The sequence below is a fragment of the Telopea speciosissima genome, chromosome 7 (genome assembly GCF_018873765.1).
Source record: "Telopea speciosissima isolate NSW1024214 ecotype Mountain lineage chromosome 7, Tspe_v1, whole genome shotgun sequence".
Classification (NCBI taxonomy): Eukaryota; Viridiplantae; Streptophyta; class Magnoliopsida; order Proteales; family Proteaceae; genus Telopea; species Telopea speciosissima.
This window is the reverse complement of record NC_057922.1, coordinates 38598688-38620535: the sequence shown is the minus strand read 5'-3', so window position 1 is coordinate 38620535 and position 21848 is coordinate 38598688. Positions and strand designations below refer to the sequence as shown.

The 21848-nt window shown below is 41.3% G+C and overlaps 2 protein-coding genes across 2 annotated transcripts; both read left to right on the top strand.

The window, feature by feature from the left end:
• Positions 1-238: 238 nt before the first annotated feature.
• On the top strand, positions 239-2092 carry LOC122669155 (mitochondrial zinc maintenance protein 1, mitochondrial-like). The gene is made up of 2 exons (XM_043865839.1): positions 239-536; positions 1852-2092. The coding sequence occupies exons 1-2, from the start codon at positions 287-289 to the stop codon at positions 1926-1928; spliced, it is 327 nt and encodes a 108-aa protein (XP_043721774.1). The 5' UTR covers positions 239-286; the 3' UTR covers positions 1929-2092.
• A 13546-nt stretch (positions 2093-15638) lies between these two features.
• Positions 15639-20961, top strand: LOC122667010. Its single transcript, XM_043863155.1, has 3 exons — positions 15639-15737; positions 15863-15953; positions 20746-20961. The coding sequence occupies exons 1-3, from the start codon at positions 15668-15670 to the stop codon at positions 20876-20878; spliced, it is 294 nt and encodes a 97-aa protein (XP_043719090.1). The 5' UTR covers positions 15639-15667; the 3' UTR covers positions 20879-20961.
• Positions 20962-21848: the final 887 nt, after the last annotated feature.

The window sequence follows — 21848 nt, the reverse complement described above, 5'->3', positions numbered from 1 at the left end:
GTGCAGCACTTGAGATGAGGCATGTGCATTGACCGCCTTACCCTTGCTCAGGCAAAGCGTTTGGGCAGGGGTAAAGCGGTAAATACACACCGCCTCATCTCAGGTGCTGCAGCACTGCCGCCCGGATTGACCGGAGCCACAAAATGGCTTTAACATGAATATCATCTATCACAACTTGCCAGGTGGCAAAAACAAGTGGGTCCACCTGATACAAGATGGAGATCTCATAGTTATCTATAAGAAACGAAACACGATCTACGAGAGTTTTGTATTTCAGTGGGGAGCGATGGGAGGAGGAAGAAGAGAAGTACTGAGCGCGTACAGAGCGTTGCTTCGAGCGACTCGGAAATCATTCTCAGGTGACAAGCTGATGCTGGCTGAGTCGGCAGTGGAGGTCAGGAAGAAATTCGAGGCGAACCGAAACGTTACATCCGAAGCTGAGATTAATAAGCTCCTTGACGAAGCCCGTGATGCTTCCGATTTCATCTCCAACATGATCGTTCAGACCAAACTCAACTCTTCTGGCGGTGGTTACGGTAATTAATTTCTTCCACACTTTCTCACTTTGAATCATTCAAATTCCATGGTTGTAGATTCATTCGAGTCTTTTCCCATGCACACCACTTGTTTGTTCAATTTCCTCGTCAATTACTTCCACTGCATTTGAATTCTTTCTATTTACTTAGTAACGACCTTAACCCAGAGTAGGGGAATGTTGAAACTACCTTGATAACTTCAGTTTGTGTTTGTCCAGAAAGAATGCATCTTTGGTTCATTTAGACTGTTTGTATGTAACTTATGGGGCAGTAACACTATTGTGTTGTCAAGGAGGAGAAACTGAAATTGGTTGCGATTTATGAGATTTGTTTGACTGGATTGGTAGATATCAATATATCATTGCTAGTTTATGATGCATTGTTAAGCCAACTGAAGGATCAGATAAAATTGTGCTAAATTGAAGAATTTTGGTAGGAAGGTTCATTGAAATTGCTAGATGAAGTTTTCCTGAAATAATAGCTAGATCACCATCCAATTGAGGCCCATGTTTTAGGATTTTCTTCTCTAAGAGAGGTCCCTCCTTCGTTTTGGAGTTTTGGGTGTAATCTTGGACCAAAATGACAACTTCCCATAGTTATTCTGGTTCATTTGGTTAGAAGTAGAGTGAACGACAATGGCCAAAAGTGAAGTGAAATCAACAAATTTCCCCCTTAAACTTTATTTTTCATTCATTTCACCTGACCTCTTAGTATTGAATTTTGCAGCGATCTCATCTATTCTTTCACATGGTGGACTGGGATTTTCTCTAAGATCATACTTGATTTGAATTAGGGAATTTTTCTTGTTCGTTAAATTCATTTGTTGAGGAGATGTAACTTTTTATACTCCATGAATAATGTCATTAATGGCCATTTGAGGTAGTCTGATTCCCTGTATGATGGATACTGGTCTCACCTAGTGCCAAATGATAGACCTAGTTGGCCCTCCTAATGATTTAACCAGTATATTCAACTAGTAGTTGCCTAGTGGAGGTCTCATCCACTCAGTTTCCCATGCATATTGGGAACAAGGATTAAAACCCTGGAATTGGATCTTCCAGATCGAATTGGAATCATCGCAGGATTGGTGAGGAATCACACAGAATTGGCTAAAATTATGCCCTAGCCCTAGATTTTGGAAGGGGATTGGCTTTGACTAGTTCCAATTCTTTGATCCTTGATTGGGAAGGGCCATGATAAAGCTGTTCTTTGATGTTATGGTCTTCAAAAGGCGAGTTCGAGTTTTTTTTTTTTTTTGAGGGGGGGGTTGTGGTTAAACATTCCTGACCATTCTAAGCAATTGTAAATGTTGCAGTGATTAAGCCTGGTAAAGAGCATACTGGAGCAACATTGGAGATTCCGTCCGAGGAGCTTCTCCGAAAGACTTCATGACGAGAGAAGAAACTGATGGAAGTAACACTATGGGAAGTTATACATTCCAGATTCAAAAGCTTGATTTGGTTTTAAGAAGAAAACCTTGATCACATTTCTATGCATTATACTGTTGTAGGCATAAGTGTCACAGCTTCCAATCAAGCCTCCATTTTAACTTTTTTTTTTTTAATCCTTAATAAGGCCAGGCGTCAGATTGCCATTAGCAGGGGAAAGAGGAAGCAAAATCACCAGGTTTGCCTTGACTGTGTTACACAAAATCTTATTAGATAGTGTAATTAAATTTTATTTTACTTTTCAACAGAATTATTAAAGAATTTATTTGAAAATTATTGGAAAGTTTAATTACTGTACTTAGTGAAGCTTCATTGTTATTAAGAAAATCATGACCTAGAAAAAACTTCCCTCTTTTATTTATTTATTTATAGGCCTAGGGTGTGTTCCTGCCCTGCAATTGGCTGAAAAAAAGTGGGCCACCAAAATTTAAATTCTTTACCAACAACTGCCTAGCTCAGTTGGTGAGCTGTGGTGCGCTTCATGCCCATGCTTACCAGGAAGTCTTGAGTTCGAGTCTCTTAGTTGGTACCTTACCCCCTCCCCAGGTCACTCCTTCCCTTAGATAAATATATATATAAGCTCTCAATCCCCAAAAAATTAAATTTTTTTTTTTTTTGTTAAGTAAATTTCCGTTGCCGGGAATCGAACCTGGGTCTCCTGGGTGAAAGCCATAAATCCTAATCGCTGGACGACAATGGATTGATATAGGAGAAAATGTGGTGAACGTGAAGCATTGGCAATTGTAGGGAGCACTGTACTGCATCGTGCGGCGTTGCAGAGGCCATGTGGCACAACGGGCCCCACATGGCACACATGACCTCTACAGCATTGCACGATGCAATACAACACCATGCAGTTACAGCATAGGATAAATACGTTCTTGCGGAAATATATTCTATGAAGCCAAAATGAGAAATATATTCATTTTCCCAACAATATCCAACACAAACAAATCTCTTGAAAGAACAGCAAAAAAAAAAAAAAAAAAAAAATCCAACGCAGACATGGTTTTAGTTAGCGATATTGGATCGACATACGATCCGTATCAATATCGGCTATGATTGGTACTGATACATGCCGATAGTATCACCAAAAAAGTGACATTTTTTTAATTTTTGGTCAATACATATCGATATCAGGATCTGATACCATGAACTTTAAAAAGGGTCCACCAACAGCAATTGGGTTGTGGAAATTAGTTTCGTCGCCAGTAGGGAAGAAAGATAGATTAGATCTTTATCTCCTCCAGTTCTCTGCCCGACCCAATTCAGAGAAATTGGGGAACTGGACCGGACAGGGCAGGGAACTGGAGGAGATAATTTTCCCGGACAGAAAACTACTTCCTGATAGGAAATTAAGGTTTCCATAAATTGTGGAAATATAGGAAATTAGGGTCGAGATTGATAAATTTCTCTATTTGAAAATTTCCCAGGATCCATCCATCTGTGAAAGGTACTTGTGCACACTGCAGTTTTGCATGTAGGCTCAATGTGGGACACATGTCCTTTTTACTTCTAAGAATATTTCTTTTGTGCCTAATCAAATGGTAGTGGATGGGACATGTCACATGTGTATGGTGGTAAGGAAAAAGTATGCCACCCGGTCGCACAGTGTATGCCGCCCTTACACCCACACATAAGGGTGTGTGTAATAACCGCCATACCCCTAGAAAGATGAAAATGACTAGGGGTATGTTGCTCAATTGGGTGGCATTCTCTTTCTCAAAAAATAATTAACGTTTAATTTTACGATGTTGATTGAGTTATAGTTTGAAATTGAAAATTGAGTGTGTGCCTAGCATGGATTTGATTCACAGTATTGATTACTGATCTCAATATTGATATGTATCGGTCGTATCGGTCCGATTCGAAATCAAAACAGCATTTGTTCATCAAGAAATCTATATCAGTACCATATTGATCAGGAATCAATATCTATCATGGCTGATATCGATACAAATCGACCAATCCTGTCAATCTGATAAATTTCTTAACCCATGGTGAGTGAGATTCAAAAGTCAAAACTACTACAGACCTTGTGCAATCTACATATTCATGTTCTGTGAACTATTTGAAGAGGGGCTTGATACTAGAAACCCACACTACGCAAAATGGTAGCTAAAATGTAAACTCCATAAGACTATTCTATTATCATGAGTAGTAATTTAGGGTTTTGCGTATGGGGAGTCCATGCTACGGTTTGAGTCCTGATTATGTTACTATATATTTTGCTTTTCTAATAAAGCTACGGGAAAGAGAACGCCACGTGGTCATGCAACACACACACTCTTGTGCCCTAACACAGGGGTGTGCAAAATGACCTCCACACTCTTGAAACCCCAAAAATGACCAAGGGTGTGACGGTCATTTTGCGCACCCCTATGTCAAGCGTAGGGGTGGCATTCTGGCACAACCGGGTGGTTTCTTTCTTCCTAAAGTTACATATCAACAGAAAAATGTAAAGGAATTTACTGAAATAAAGAGCCATGTGAACAACCTATAGCTTCAGACAAACAAAGGTCACGAAGCCACAGAATGGAACACGGCCAATCTGTCATACACATGATAGACAGGGCCTTCCGAGCCAGGGCATCTACTACTACATTCAGGGCCCGTGGAATACACTAAAACGAATTGAAACAAAAGAAGTGGAGAGGCGCTTCACATCATTAATAATAGCTGCTACATTTAGCAGTGGGATTCGGTGTAGTTCAAGAATGTAGGACACAATCTCCTTTGTAAATCGGTGATGGGCCTGAGGCCTAGCTGGTCCACCCACATGGGGCAGGCCAGCTGAACCAAAAACGAGAGAGAGAGAGAGAGAGAGAGACAGTCACTTAAGTGACCGATTCCTCCTCTGATTGGCCTATCCCAGGGTTTTAGCCTATATATAGATATAAGGCATAAAACCCTAGGTGTGCATTAATTAATTAGATCTCTCCCTCCTTCAAGTTTTGTGTTATCCTAGGGTTTCCATTCAGTTGCCTAGGGTTTTGTGGTGTGGAGTTCTCTGTGGAGAAGCCTGTAGAGATCGCGTTGTGCTCATAACTGCAAGCCGCTTTCAATCGTCCCTTCCGCTGCGATTCCATTCAGTTCAGGTAATCCCTAAACCTCTGTGATTAATGGATTTGGAATGCTCATAACAGTGGTATCAAAGTCGGTTAGGGCTTGTTGTTTGCACATTTTTTTTTCCTTCTTCTCCACGCCTCGCTGCCCTTGGCGCACACCCGCAGTAGCGGCTGCCGCGAATGTGTGTAGGGGTGCACATGATCTAGTCCGCACATAGCAGCGGCAGCGTAGGTCACTGCCTACACTGTCGCGGCCGTGTAAAGCAAGGTGTATACATGGTAGCAGCCGCTGGCTGGGCCAAGCAGCTGCTGCCGAGTAATAAAAAAAAAAAAAAAAGAATACGGAGAAGAAAGAGAAACAGAGAGATGTCATCATTGTATATTTGTAATGATTATTTAAAAACATAAAGAAACAAAAGTAAGAATCATCATAATTGAATCATGATTTGACTCATGATTGAGATGGAGAGTTTTTTGTTTTTTGAAACAAAATCGTTTTTTCCTGTTTTTTTTTAATGTTCTGCCCGTAGAATGCCTGTGTGCACAGCAACAGTAGCTGCAGGCTGTGGTTTGCGGCTGCCGCGGCTGGGTGCCACAAGGCAATTGGCATGGTGGCCCATCCACGAATAGAAATAAAAAATAAAAAAAAATAAAAAAACCCTATTTTGTTTTGTGTGTTTTATTTTAGTTATAAAACAGAATTGCATATATGGTTTAATTTTGGGTTATAACTATATGCATGATGATATGGGGGTTTTTGCTTCGGACAAAGTGCATATGATGTGGTTTTAACTATATGCATATGATATGGTTTTTACTAAATGCATGTGATATGGTTTTTATTTTATGCATATGCTTTATTTTTGTTATGCAAGCATTGGGGTTTGTCCATGATGTGTTATTCATGTGGTTTCTTTATTGAAGCATATCTTGTGTTTGTGTTTTGTTTTTGTGGCCCCTAACAAATTTTTGGGGATCTCCCATGTAGGGTTTCTCGGTTTTGGAGGATATTTTATTTATGTCATGTGCACCCCCCATTAGTGAGAAATCATTTTGTGAGATCCATGGGAGAAAAATGGGAGATAGGGTGTTACCCCAAATCGTCTCATATTTTTCCCATGTGTATTGGAGATCGCTCAAGGCCACTTTGTTAATAAAGAAACATGTGATTCCCCCCATTGCGGTACAGACCTGTTTGACACTGTCAAACACCCCATCCCATGCACACCATGTGTTTTGCTATTTTTATATCTTCATGGGATGGATTTGGTACTTGTCAAGTGACGTGTTTATTTGGATAGATGTGCGTTAGAGTTAGTGCCCTAGAAGTGATACAAAGTGCAGTGCTCACCGGTAGTTTATAGTAGGATCTTAAATGTAAACAACCGGTTATAATTTTAATATTTTTTGAGAAGCCATGTAATGGGAGCTACTGCATTGCGTAGCATAACCCCATACCGACTCGGCATATATCACTTCAAGTACCAAATTTGGGTCTCTTGTGCGAGTCCCTTGCGCACCAGTGTGTATGGTGCATTAAACTGTGGTTAGGAGATTCTTGTTTTTTTTCCTACATTTGTTCAAAATCAATTAAAGTTATACGTCCCCAGACCCACACATTGCACATTGTGAGATTTGATTACCAGCTTAGCGAAGTTTTTGGTCTCACCGTGTGGGGAAGGATACCATTAATTTTAATTAGGATTTCTTGAACAAATTTGTGGATTATGTATACTAAATGTCCTCCCTTGCACATTGTAATGATGGCCTCTAAGAGTGTTGTTGCCGACCTTAACCAAGGCAATAAGTTGGATGGCACCAACTATGACATGTGACACTGAAAGGCCAAGTTCTTGCTTAATGAACAAGATTACCTCGAACACCTGACCACTGAGATGGCCCCACCCAAAGTGGGTACTACCGTCCGTCACCGTCAAGAAAAAGAGGTTTACGACAATTAGTTTAAGAGAGATCGTAGTATGTGCTTTCTTATGTTAAGCACGATGCACGATGATCTTATCGGCTAGTATGAGAAGTGCGATACTGCCAAGTCTATGTGGGACCAGGTAAGGCTCAACTGTGGTGGTACATCCACGACCAGACTTAGGTCCATTACCTTGAAGTTTGAGATGTACCGTAAGGACCCCAAACACACTATGGTGAACACCTTAGGGTTGTGAAAGACATGATCCAAAAATTGAATGATGCTGGGGTACACCTTACCGATGATCAGTAAGTACAGGCCGTCATCAGGATGTTGCCTGATTTAGGTACAGATGAAGATAGTTCTGACACATAACGACACTGTCAAGACATTTAGTGACATTGCCGCTCATGTGGAACTAGAGGCGGAGTGCCTAGAGACAACCCAATCACATACCCTTGTTGGCCAAGCGGGGTAGCGTAAGAATGGGTCTAAGCGCAAGAGACAGAGAAACACTGGGAATCAGGATCCAGCTCAGAAAGCTACGCCAACTGGGCGTAAGACCACCAAGCATCGATGTGGCAAGCGAGGTGAAAAGAAAGATATCACCAAGGTTAAATGCTATAACTACCAGAAGATGGGGCACTTCGCTTGTGACTGCACTGAAGCAAAGCAGGTACCATTTCTGCGTCTCTCTGCTTGTACTTTTGTATGTACACACATTTTGGTTACCCAAACCTAGTCTGATTGGATTGAGGATACAGGTGTAACAAGACACATAGCGCGAGATCGAGGAAGGTTCGTAGATTATAGAAAGATTTTGGATGGCGCCCAAAATATCTACATGGGGAATGGCACTAGTGAAGCAGTTCGAGGAGTTGGTATCTACCAGCTCACCTTGCGCACTGGGCGCATCTTGCTACTTCATGATGTGCTATACACACCAGAAATCCAGCATAATCTACTTTCAGTTACTGCATTATTGACTTTAGGATAATCCTTTATTTTTTATGGTGACTTTTTTGAGATACCATTGGATGGCAGTAGTTTTGGACATTATAGGCTTGGGAATGGTTTTATTAAATTAGATTTGATAATTCCTATTGTTTCCTCTTCATCTTTTGTAGTTGATTCTAATACTAGTCCTGATTCAATTACTTGGCATGCTAGACTAGGACACATAGGTCGAGATAGGATGGGATGGCTAGCTCGAGAAGGCCTTCTTGGCTCACTCGCTAAAGTCAACCTATCGACATATGAGGCCTGTTTAGCGGGTAAGGCCCACCGAAAGCCTTTTGGAAAGGCTAAACAGGCAACCCAGACCCTAGAGCTTGTCCATTCGAACATCTGCGGACCAATGAACGTGAAGGCACGTCATAGTGCTTCCTATTTTCTCACCTTTATCGATGATTATTCGCGATATGGTTATGTGTATCTGATCTCTCACCGCTACGAAGCGCTAGATTGCTTCAAATGCTTTGTAGCAGAGGTTAAGAATTAGCAAGGCAAGAGGTTAAAAACTCTGCACACTGACCGAGGACACGAATATTTATCCGATCAATTTAAAGAGATGCGTGAGGAAAAAGGAATCACTAGGTAGCTGACTATTCCCCACACTCCACAGCAAAATGAGGTGGCAGAGCGGAGAAATAGGACGCTTTTAGATATGGTTAGATCGATGATGGCACAGGCCAACCTCCCAATATCTTTCTGGGGGGGATGTTATGTTGACCGTTGCCTATGTCCTTAATCGCGTGCCATCACAGTCAATTCCCTCCACTCCCTATAAATTGTGGAAAGGCGCAAAGCCCGTTTTGGGGCATATGCGACCATAGGGATGTGTAGGATATGTTCATAGTACCTCCCATAAGTTTGAAAAACTTGGCCCTAGAGCTAAAAAGAGTATCTTTATAAGATATTTCGATACCTCGAAAGGCTATGTAGTATACGGTGAACATCAAGATGGAGGAATGATAGAGAGTGAGTCCCGCGATGTGGATTTTCTTGAGATCAATTTCCCTAGCATCAGTGATGCTGGCAGAGACCTTGATTTTTTTGAGATAGAGACTGATGAAAGGGTCTCACCTACTCTTGGCGAGGGTGAGGAATTAAACATTCATCAAGAGATCGCCAAAGAGGGTGAGAGTGATCATCAGCCCAGTGGGACTGCGCTACCTAATGAAAGCGCATAACCCGCAGGTCAAGAATCCTTTGCGCATAAGAGCACATGTGGACACGTTCCCCGATGTCATTTTGAGATCGAAGGGGATGCTGCCCTCGTCTGTGCCCCGAGGGATGAGGATGAGCCAGCCTCAGTGAGTAAGATACTCTCTTCTTCAGCTAAGGAAATGTGGCAAGCTGCTATAGAAGATGAGTTGAGTTCTATGAGTAAGAACCAAGTCTGGGAGTTAGTTGATCTTCCACCTAGGCGTAAGGCCATTGGGAACAAATGGGTCCTGAAGGTCAAGCGAAAGGTAGATCAATTGACAAGTATAAGGCACGTCTTGTGGTGAAGGGATATACCCAAAAGGAGAGTATAGAATATGATGAGATGTTCTCCCCTGTGGTGAGAATGGCCTCAATACGCCTCATTCTAACCATTGTCGCAGAGTTGGATTTGGAACTCTACCAAATGGACGTTAAAACTGCTTTTCTCAATGGAGAATTAGACGAGGAGATCTTTATGGCTTAGCCTATGGGCTTTGGGAAGAAGGGACATGAGCGCAAAGTATGCCGTCTCAAACATTCCATTTATGGCCTTAAGCAATCGTCCAGGTGGTGGTACATTAGATTTCACCATGCCATTTCCACTGTGGGTTTTGACATGATTGAAGAGGACCACTGTGTATATGTTAAACGGTCCAAGATGGGGTTTCTTATCCTATCATTGTATGTTGACGACATCTGATTGGCTGAGAATGACATTGAAATGATTGTCGCCACTAAAGAGTGGTTGTCCTCTACTTTTGAGATGAAGGACATGGGTGAGGCCAACTTTGTGTTGGGCATGAAGATTGTGAGGGATCGCACTAGGAGACTTCTTAGTTTGTCTCAAGAGACTTACATAAAGAAAGTCCTGCAGCGGTTCCATATGAGCAACTCGAAACCCATTGACACTCCAATGGACAAGGCATGCACTTTGAGCCTAGACCAATGCCCTAAGAGTGATGAAGAGAGAAACCAAATGTCCAAAATACCCTATGCAGCAGTAGTAGGTAGTCTGATGTATGTGATGATGTGCACGCGTCCAGATATTTGCTTTGCCGTTGGCATGGTGAGCCGTTACCAGAGTAACCTAGGGCCAGTTTATTGGCAGGCAATTAAGAGGATACTTCGATACCTATGCGCACTGCAGACCTCTCGCTCACCTTCAGTGGTTCAGACTTGAGACTGAGAGGCTATAGTGATGCTGATTGGGCTAGTGATAGAGATGAGTGCAAGTCCACTTCAGGGTATGCGTTTGTCCTGGGAGGCGGGGTTGTCACTTGGAGTAGCAAGAAATAGACCTGCATCACCCTGTCCACGATGGAGTCGGAGTACATCACATGTTCGGCAGTAGTACAGGAGGCCATTTCGCTCAGGAGGTTCTTGCAGAGACTTAGCGTTTCTGCTCACTCAGATGACATTGTGGTTATACACTGTGACAGCACGGCAGCGCTTGCATTTGCGAAGGACTCCAAGTTCTATGGTAGAGCCAAGCACATTGACATACGGTATCACTACATTCGAGACATGGTAGTGCGAGGTGAAGTGGTTCTACAGAATATCTCCACTGGCAATTTGTTGGCTGATCTATTGACTAAGCCCATTGCCAGAGATGTTTTCCTAGTTCATGTTAGGACCTTGGGACTCAGGCGGATCTGATATGTATTTGCTTTGAGAACACTTTGTTTGTGATGGACATTTATTTGTATTTCTCTTATGCATATATATTTGTTTGAGTAATCTTGTGTGTATACATTCATTGTTTGTAAAGATGTCACCAGGCTTAGAATCGACCCACTCACACGGGTGATTTGCCTCGACGCTGGGGTGTAGCGAGCGAGATGAGCCCATGAGCATATGTGCTCTATGACACCTTAGTTAGAGCTAAGATGAGACCTTTACTTGGTCCAACTTGGAAGACACCACACTTCCAAGTATCTTGTTAAAAGCCAGATGTGAGGTTTTAAGTAGTGACCATGAGGGTGACTGCGCTAGAGACTCAGGTTAGGCGCTTAGAGTAGCGACTAGACTAAGATCTATATGGCATTTATTTATTGCGAGTGACATGCCCACCCTAGTGGGAGTTACGTCATAGCATGCATATCATACTGCATGTGCTTATGATGACCGACTATGAGAGTGATCGAATGGATCCCTGCTTCGTTACTGTGTGAACCACGTGGATTATATTAATCCCACAATACCATTATTACCAGAGACAATGTCATGAAAAAGACACCCACCTTAGGACCATGGATGATGCGGTCCAGCGGGAAGCGATAGGGAAAGCTGTTGGGGATATTTGGATTGACATGAGGGGCACAGGGAAAACCATTGGACGTTACACCTTTGTTATGTGGCTCATTGCCCGGACGACGTGTCATATTTGTGATTGACGCAGTCATGAGTACATGACATACCAAGGATTAACACTGCTCATGATGAGGGGTCGAGAGTGTTAGATCGAGTGTAAGTGGATCATTTGGGGTATTTCGAGACATTTGAGAGTGATGTACTATGTTGGCTAGATGGAAATTTGATATAGTGCGCCTATCTTGTATCATCTCGGCAGGTCGCACACCCCCTTACCTGTATGGAGGATAACACGGAATGAGAGAAACTTGAATGCAAAATATATGTGCCCTGTGTGGGCGAGTGGGAGATGTAAATCGGTGATGGGCCTGAGGCCTAGCTGGTCCGCCCACATGGGGCAGGCCGGCTGAGCCAAAAATGAGAGAGAGAGAGAGAGAGAGAGAGGGACTGTCACTTAAGTGACCGATCCCTCTTCTGAATGGCATATCTCAAGGTTTTAGCCTATATATAGATATAAGGCATAAACCCTAGGTGTGCATTAATTAATCAGATCTCTCCCTCCTTTAAGTTCTGTGTTATCCTAGCGTTTCCATTCAGTTGCCTAGGATTTTGTGGTGTGGAGTTCTCTGTGGAGAAGCCTGTAGAGATCGCATTGTGCTTATAACTGCAAGCCGCTTTCGATCGTCCCTTCCGCTGCGATTCCATTCGGTTCAGGTAATCCCTAAACCTCTGTGATTAATGGATTTGGAATGCTCATATGCTAACATCCTTGATATCCGATTCAACTTGAAGTCGGTTGTATCCAGATTCGAGGGCTTGAGATAGCGCATGGCGAATAGCTAAGGCCTCTCCTTGAGCAACCGAGCTAAGGCAAAAGGTAACTGAAATGGCCTTCTGTTGCCACCCCCTTTAATCCCGAAAGATATATCCAATACCACCTTTTGAACCTCCATGCAACTTAATAATTAAGTGGTGGGGGATGGGGTAACTTTTATGGGCTAGATGAAAGATGTTAATAATGATCAAGAATCAAAACGAAGGACAAGGATTAAAACCAGATCATTTATCTAATTGGTGTGAAAATTGAGATTTATAACTATTTTATTCATGGGTGAGATGATTATTCATAAACATACAAATAACCAAATATTCATCCATAAACATACAAATAAAAATATAAACCAAAATACTTAAAAAGGAAACCTTCATTTCTAGGTAGACCAATAAATCCAAATCACCAATACCAAATACAAGAATTATATGCAAGTTTTGAATGAGTTCCAGTGGTTTTGGTGCCAAACTGCTCATTTGGTTTTGAATCTTAAAAATTATACCCACTCAACGTCTCAACCACATAATAAGTGTTAATGAATGGCTTCTGTGTGGGGATCTACATCCTCTACTTCCTTTAGTAGTACTTTGATCCTACTTCTGTCGTCTCTCAGAATGACACGTGTCATTCTTACAATCCAACGGACTTAAAATGAAAAGATTCAAATTTTTTTGAAATTTGAATGACTCATGTCTAAACCATATTAAATCAAAATTTAAACCAGCCCATTTGGTTCGTTTTGATCATCAAACCGAACCAAAACTAAAGGATCAAACCCTAACCCTCCATCTCTAACATTCGTCTCTTCCCAAACGAAAAAATCCGCCTCTGTTCTCTCTCTCTTTCTCGTCAGCCATGAAAAATTTTGAGAGGCGTTGCTCTCTTCTTCTTCCCAAAAAATGCAGATTAGGTCAAACACCATCCATTTCAGAAATCCCCATTTCATTAAAACTGATCTGGTCCTTTCAATTTCATTAGCGGAGCAAAGAGACACTGTGAGAAGGGCCAGAAGACGATAGTGGCTGTGATGCCTACGAGACGTGGGTACATAGGTATCTCACCTGAGCGGCTGCGCCATGTCCGATGGAAAACGAAGGCCTTGCTATTGCTGCCACGAGCAGTGCTACTGGTCTGAAGGCTGGTATTACGGTGATGCTGGGAAGTTTGTTTGGGATGGTTTTGTTCTAAGGAGTGAAGTGGAGATGAAGCTTTTTAAGTGTTAAATTTTTGGGAGGAAATTGGGGTTAGTCATTTTATTATATTTATTTATAGCAGGGGAAATATGGATTTTCCATTCTAGGGTGCTCGGCTATTACTCTGTTTTTGGGGGTTTTTTGTTTGGTCCTGTCATTACTTGTTCTGATATGTACCGAGATTACAGTGAGTTCTAAATTGAATTTATTCATTTCTATCATGCACTTTGTGTTCATTTTGTGTTGTTCTCCTACCAAATTCCTTTGGCTTGCAGCTTTTTTACTTGCGCATTTCTGAGAGAGAGAGAGAGACGGTTTGCTTCCTATGTAACCTTACACAATGCAGTCTGAAGCTCCAATGGCTTTCATTGTCTTGACCCTTAACAAAACGAAAAATCATCATACCTGTTAGAAAAAAAAGAAGGAAAATCAGGCCTTGCAACGATTTTTTTTTATTGCTAATGTATTAAAGAAGAAAAGAGTCTGAAACTCTGAATTATAAAGTGGGTTTCGTGGGTTCCAAAGAGTGGAGATCTATCAAACTCAGCCAGAAACCTTTCAAGCTTGGCGGTGACTGTTTTTTTTTTTACAACGTACTCTGTTTTCTTACAAACACCGGAAAAGATGTGGCGTTCCCAGCAGCTCATTCCGGCCGGCGGTTAGCAGAGGAGTCTCCTCGTAGACTCCGCAACACAAATTTTTTCATGGCCGAAGAGAGAGAGAGAACAGAGGCGGATTTTTTTGTTTGGGAAGAAACGAATGTTAGAGATGGAGGGTTAGGGTTTGATCCTTTAGTTTTGGTTCGGTTTGATGAGCAAAACGAACCAAATGGGTTGGTTTAAATTTGGGTTTAATATGGTTTAGACATGAGTTATTCAAATTTCAAAAAATAATTGAATCTTTTCATTTTAAGTTCGTTGGATTGTAAGAATGACACATGTCATTTTGAGAGACGACGGAAGTAGGATCACAGTACTACTAAAGGAAGTAGAGGATGTGGATCCGGGTTTTGGGTTGGTTAACAAGCAATATCATGCCTTCTTTACCCCTTTTTCTTTGTGGGGTGGCAAAACCATGCTTGACCCTATTAAGTGCTTCTTATGCCGCTCCAAACCATGAAACATGCAATTCTCTTACATGTAATGGGGTCAAGGAGCAACAAAGGTAAGGAAAGAAAATGGTAATAAAAGACAAGTGTGCAGAATAATAAAATAATGGGTAAAGGTTGGGCACATTGGTGTTGTGCCTAGCCAGAGTCAGTCTATCTCCCAACCCCTTATGGAAATGATCCCCTACCCTTCTCATCCCACCCTCTCCATTGGGCACAACCGTTAGTTTCAGGAAAGCTTGCGATGTACCAAACCCTCTCCTTAAGATAATGGGGGAGAGCTTTCTATCTGGGAGCATGGCCCTTGTGCCAGCATGGGGCCAATGAGAGCACGCACAAAGACATCAATAGGGTCAGGATTCCGCTTTTCATGTGTGGGTCATTTCGCCCCATCCTATGTTTAGGTGCAAGAGCCATGCTCATGGACAAAGTCATTTTTCTTTGAAATATTAGTATATACATATCCTCACCTTTTTCATAAAATCTTACCAAATATGATTGGGCTTTGAAGAAGGGTGGAGTAGGTTAATTCCCTTGACACCATGGTTTTAGTGCATAAAATGGGTATCGGTAACCTACAAAATTGATACGATATGGACTTGGATCAAATATAATTACCCCTGATCCAGGTAACATTCCCTCTCTCACAGAGAACATTTTTTTAAAAAAAATTTAAAAAACCCGTTAATTTGATACTTTAATATCTGAACTAGATGCGACGGGTATTTCACATCCCCGAATACCAATTCGTTAGTGCTTGGGTTACCTTAACCCGATTCAGAAAATGACACGTGTTCTAAATAAACCAAAATACTCTCGAGAAGCACGTGATCCTAATACGTCATTAAGGCCATAATATTCCTTAATTCTTTAAAAACCCAATAAAATCCTTTCTCCACAAAAAACCACCACACGCGCCCACCGATTACACGAAGACACGTAACTAGTCAGGTACGCCGTCGTGTTTCCTGGACTTTCCTCCTTTCTACCCTATAAAGCAGTTAGTCATCGTTCGGTTTCATATTCTCTGCAACAGCAAAATGGCGGAAACTAAGAGCAAAATCGAGTCTATTAGGGAATGGATCGTAGACCACAAGCTTCGGGCTGTCGGTAATGGATCCCCACACTTCTTCCTCTGGATTTTTGATACCTTCTTTTTTCTTTTTCTTCCTAATTTGATGATATTTGTTTCCTGTTTTGATTTTGTTTTGACGTCTTTAATGTTTTTCGTAAAGGATGTCTCTGGCTCAGCGGCATAACAGGATCGATTGCTTACAACTGGTCACAACCTAACATGAAAACCAGCGTCAGAATCATTCACGCTAGGTACTTCTCCAGTTTCTCCTTAGCAGAGTTGTTTTCTCGGTACCGTACTACGTGCCTGGTTTTTTTTTGTTGATTTCATTTGTTAATTAGCGTAGTTCATATTATTTATTTCTTAATTCAATTGGAAATTATGAAAGATGAGAAAGGAGAAAATAAAGTTCGATCGGGTTTGTAGCGTTTGATGTTGGTGGTAGCTTAGATCCAAGGCAGTCTTATTTCACGCAAGGATACGAATTTGAACGAATTCCATGGCTTATGTTTAGGGAATGATCAGTTAGATCAATGCGTTTTCCTCTTTTCCACTCAGTCCCATAAACCACTTCTGTACCGAGGGTTATCTGTATCTATAGCGTGTTTGGACGGCTTCCGTGACTTATACTTAGGTAATGGCTTGTTAGGGTTTGGGCCATTTCGGTTTGTGTGTGTGTTTGTTGTCCCTGGGGGCATGATGGGGTTTACTCTCTTTTCTATGAAATCGAGATATATTTCATCTTATATCCTGAATCCTGGGCTTTCAGATTTTAGGTCTTGGCTTTGGAGATTAAACGCTAAATATTAAAAACTTGAATTACTGCGTAGAAATCACCATTTATATTGATTCGTTATTGACGTAATTTCTTTGAACGTAAGTATTTCTAAATTCCCAGATATGATTTACTTAATTCCCAGATATGATTCCTCAGCTTCATGTTGCCAATCTCCCCTCCCCCCCCCCCCCCCCATTTTTATTGATTCATTATTGACGTAATTTCTTTGAACGTAAGTATTTCTAAATTCCCAGATATGATTTCCTCAGCTTCATGTTGCCAATCCCCCCCCCCCCCCCCCCTCTTTTGTGGATGAATTATGAATTTATTGAGGAGAGAAAGCATGAGCACCAACACAGGAGATTTAGCACAAGAATCCCAAAAGGTTACAACTAATATCAGACCCAAACAACCCCAACTAGGTATGGCTCCCAGCTGCATGTCTCCTCTGTCCTCCCAATCTTGGACACAAGGTTGTCAGCCATGTTCATTGAAGAGGCCACTTTGAATGGCCTTCAACAACCCAAGGAAAACATTAGGTTCTTATCTCCCCCAAGGGAATCAGCCTCTTGGCCCTACGCTATATAATATTCCTGAATCCATTCCCAATGGCCCCTCCAATGCCATCTGGACTAGGTTTGCTCAAAATGACATATCAAATTTCATCCTTAAAGAGTTAAGGATGTGGTATACTCCAAACACTCGGTGGTTTTGAAGAAAAAAAAGAGAAGGGAGTGACAAATAAATTCTGCTCTCCCAGTTTCACCTTTAGATATAACACTGTGAAGGAAGAAGAGTAGAAGCCCACCAAGAGGGCCTTCGCATTCAGATGATCCTATGATGATATTATCTCATTCGACCTTGTTGAAATCCTCATGAAAATTCTTTCATATTCTCCAAATTCCCTCTATTAAGATTGATTCCTGATATTAATGACCATGCAAACAGTTTTGGATGATGACCAGAGTCGTCCCAGCAAAGGTATCTTTACCTTTTGCCACTCATTTTCAGTTATTATTTTCTTCCCTGCATGAGACATCTATGGGAAGTTCGCATGTCTACTGTGCTCCTCTCATTTTATGTTTTGTAAATTCCGGCATGCTTATTACAACATCTGCCAAGTGAGACAATACTGTGGCATGCATTTCCATTTTTCATATTATTTTTTTCTGTGGAAGGGAAGGAGGCTTTTGGATCTTAGGTATGGATACTATGATTAATTGATTTACTTAATTGCAACAAGGCTGTGAATCTAATGTAGAGGTGGAACTGCAACCTTGTGGCTTCAGAGTTGTATAGCATTTAAGTATTTTTTGATTAATTATTTCTGGGGTAAAGGTTCTCTGAATTGCTGGGGCAGGGTACACTACCATCCCTGTGTCTGTATCTCTCCTTCAAATATGAAATGCCCTCCAATGCATGATACTGTTTTGACGCAGCTCATTGGTTGTCTCCTCTATGCCCGCTTGGTCAGAGAACCCTCTCCTTTATTTCTTACTCCGAGGAGGTTTCTCACTGTTATTGAAGCCACGTATTTGTTTCTGACCATTAACTTCTCTACCTTCTTTGGTTTCTCACTGTTATTGAAGGCTCATCTGTGTCTGAAAGTTCCCTTCTCTACCTTTTTTTAGTTCCCTTCTCTACCTTTTTTGGTTTCTCACTGTTATTGAACCTTCTCCCTTATTCACTTGCTCTGCCTAGGAGGAGCTTCTGTTGCATACTGGATGGTTCTCTCAGATGTGTAATGCTGTATGGGCCCATAGGGATCTCCTGCCTGTTAGTTTCTTATGATCTTTTTGAAACCAAACTTTGATCTGGGTCTTCTTACATGTCCAGTGCTGTATAGGTCCATTGGAATCTCCTCACCTGTTAATTTATTGTAAACTTTTTGAAAACCAATTCTTAAGTGTATTTTTTTTTTTGAGGCCCTTATGAGTTGACTGAAGGTTTCTCTTGTTTTTTATTCCCCCCCCCCCCCCCCCCAAGACAATTTAGTATGTACTGTCTACACCGCCCTTACTTCTTGTAGGGATAGTATTTTCTGAATTGATACCATTCAGAAATGCTGTGACCTGGTTGTATCATAGTTGTCAAGGGCATCAGCTTGGTGGGAAGGCATTTTTGGGGACCCTAGTTGATTAGTTGTCTTTCTTGTTTAAGGCGTCTTGATGTAGATCCACACACTGGGCTGTATTACAGCCGCAGGAAGAATGGAAGGAGGGCAGCAGCTGAACCGAGGTCCAATTTTGGACCTATTTGAGCCAGCCGGCTGGGCTGGGCTGGGCCTATGTAAGCTCGCATGAGATACTGAGCTGTTTTTTAGTTGCTTTAATTAGTTATTTTTATTCCTAATGAAAGTAGGACTTTTGGTTGTTGGTTGTTTTAATTTCAGCAAGCAATGTAATAACTGCTACTCACACTGGGGGTTGATTTCTGGTTTCCTAGTTGGATTAGGACTTCTGATTTTTATTCTATTTAAGCAATGTGAGGCTGTTAAGCCAGAGATGTTTTGATTAATAAAATTTTGAGATTGCTTTGCTGCTAGAGAGTTGTGTGATACAGTGGGTGAGAGACCCAGGCCTGAGAGAGGTCAAGTTTTCTTCGATTTTTCCCTTACCCTGCTCTGTTCTACTGCCAGCTGCTGTTGTCTTTGATTCCTGACTTTGATCTATAATTGCTGCTGGTTTTTGCTACCTTATTCCAAGAGGGTTGATTACTCCACCATCTAATATTTTATTCCTATCATCAGGTAATGCAAAATCAAAGTTCAATTTCAGTTTAAATAAATCAGAAGATGCTCTATTTTTTTGTCTATTTCAGCCTGGTTTGGTCTGTTAAATGATATCTGATTTGATAATCTGTTTTCACCCAAACTTTAGGGGATCGAAGATCTACCCAATAGCTAGACTCGATCGAGGTTTGATGGCTATCTGATCTCAGATCTGAGTGTTTTTGTGAAACACGCAAATCTGCAACTTTCGGATTCCGGAATTTTTGTCTTCCTAATTACTCCCTAATTACCCATCTGATCTGAGTTAAAGTTTGGGGTTTTGATAGTACCTAACAGGGGTATTTGATTTAGTTTCAGATTGACTATTCTTCTCAGATTTCCATTCTGAGAAAATTTTCAAGTACTCTCAAATTACTTATCCAATCACTCTCATTTATTGAAGGGTGTTATTATTCATGGTGGGGGTTAGAAATCTCAAGTTTGATCTTCATCTGAGAACGTTAACTTTTTGTTGACTTTGATTTTTGGGTTGATTTTGGGGGTTTGATTGTTTCTTGAGATCCTGCAGTGAGAATGGGTCAGAGCTATTGTTACAGGTCTACTCTTGCATTACGTCTAGGTCAGAAGAGGGGAAAAGGGACAGGAAGAAGGAAGAAATGAGGGAGTAAATGTGAGGGAAAGGGTGGAAATGAGGGAAAAGTGGATAAGATAAGGGGAAAAAGGAAGAATAAGAAGAAAGACAGCAGCAGTGGCAGAAGTAAAATGGGAGGAGGAGAAGAAGATGAACCTTGCAGCTTGTGTTGGCAGATCGATCTTTCACTTGTTCAGTTGTCCAGCCTCGAGGAGGGGGAGGGGGAGAGGAAGATGAAGATGATGTCTTCTCCTTTGAGTTTTGGCTGTGAAACAATTTCACTATTCTATTCATTTATAAGTAAAAAGGAATAAAGATTTAATAAAATGGGAGGACGAGAAGAAGATGAACCTTGCAGCTTGTGTTGGCAGATCGATCTTTCACTTGTTCAGTTGTCCAGCCTCGAGGAGGGGGAGGGGGAGAGGAAGATGAAGATGATGTCTTCTCCTTTGAGTTTTGGCTGTGAAACAATTTCACTATTCTATTCATTTATAAGTAAAAGGAATAAAGATTTAATCACACAGGAAACCCTGCATAATTTGATGTTTTACAGCAAACCCACCACTTTTACAGCAAACCCACCACTCTCAAGGTAACATGCTTTAGTCTTCTTGGTGCCAAGGCGCTTGCCACTGAGTACGTTCACCTTTCAGCCACGACAAATATCAAAATATAGTTTCTGCTTTTGGTTTTTTAATGTGCTCATATTTAGTTTCTTCCCAGTGATGGATAACCTGGATGTTATTAGTTTTGTGAGACAAATGCTTCTTTGAGAAATGGCATAACTAAATTAAATTTTTGTGTAATTCAGGCTGGAATCTTGATCTGTTGGGTGCTTTGTTTTTTGTTCTTTTGCCCAGTGCACCTTGTGGTAACCTTGTATTTTGTTGCTTTGATGCACAGGTTGCATGCACAGGCTCTTACACTTGCTGCTTTAGCTGGAGCTGCAGTTGTTGAGTACTATGACCACCGGTCAGGAAAAAAGGCAGACCACTATGCCAGGTTCCTGCAAATTGAACAACCACACAAAGATTGATGACCTGACCCACCATCTGTAGTATTTGTGACTGGTAACTAGTGATGGGTTTCATAGATTTCATAAAGGGTGTCTGAGAGTTTTGGAGAGGAATGTCACCCAATCTTCTAAGATGCTTAGTTATGTATTTTACAGAACACGAATCTTAAGATAAAAGTTTGTTCATTTGCCTTCAACTCTCATGAGAATGAATAGAGGTCAATGATTCTTGCAGATATGAAATTTGGATTTATTAGACATGTTGTCAGTTCCGACAGTGTGCTACTTTTATCATCTGATCATGCTGTTATTCTTGGTATTAGTCAAGTCCCATACTCTCATTGGGTCCTGTAGGACTTGCACCTTGTGGGCATATGATGGAACTATGGATCACTAAGTCCTTTCTATTACACACTAAGAACAGGTGTACTAGTACTGCTTCCATGGCTATCATTAAAGGCTGTCTAGACAAGCAATACAGCTATTTTCAGGGCAGTGATTGTTGGATTTTTTTACGCAAAAGATTCAAAATCAGTTACTTTTGTACTACTTTTGTACTCTTTGTTTTCCTCTTCTATTCATTGTTTTGAATTTTTACTTGTAATGTAGGAGCTAAAAGCAAGCAATGGATATGGGAATCTATTACTTTTTAGTCTCACATTGCTTAGCTTCAAAGAGGTGAACTTGTATACAAGTATTCATGAGTCTCTAAAGGACATGGGGTTCCAAGGAAAGTCTCCCTTCTCTCATGTGTGAGGTTAGGGTTCGGGGTGCTTTTCACACACACTTATACGTGCCGAGCTGAGTTGGGCCGGGTCAGGGCCATGGTTGGATGTGGGTGTGGGTGTGGGTGAGGATGAGGATGAGGTCTTACATATATATTTCTATTTAAGTTTTTATTCTCCAAATACACACTTTAACGTAGAGGCACCAGTTGGATACATGTATAGACACATATGGATAAAGTCACATTTGTACATATTCAGGGATG

What these genes read in the sequence shown, in the direction of transcription:
- LOC122669155 (XM_043865839.1), top strand. Translation starts at nt 287, where the DNA reads ATGGGAGGAGGAAGAAGAGAAGTACTGAGCGCGTACAGAGCGTTGCTT. An exon ending in CTCTTCTGGCGGTGGTTACG is followed by an intron (nt 537 to 1,851) that starts GTAATTAATTTC and finishes TAAATGTTGCAG; the next exon opens with TGATTAAGCCTGGTAAAGAG.
- LOC122667010 (XM_043863155.1), top strand. Translation starts at nt 15,668, where the DNA reads ATGGCGGAAACTAAGAGCAAAATCGAGTCTATTAGGGAATGGATCGTA. An exon ending in CCACAAGCTTCGGGCTGTCG is followed by an intron (nt 15,738 to 15,862) that starts GTAATGGATCCC and finishes TTTTTCGTAAAG; the next exon opens with GATGTCTCTGGCTCAGCGGC. An exon ending in GTCAGAATCATTCACGCTAG is followed by an intron (nt 15,954 to 20,745) that starts GTACTTCTCCAG and finishes TTTGATGCACAG; the next exon opens with GTTGCATGCACAGGCTCTTA.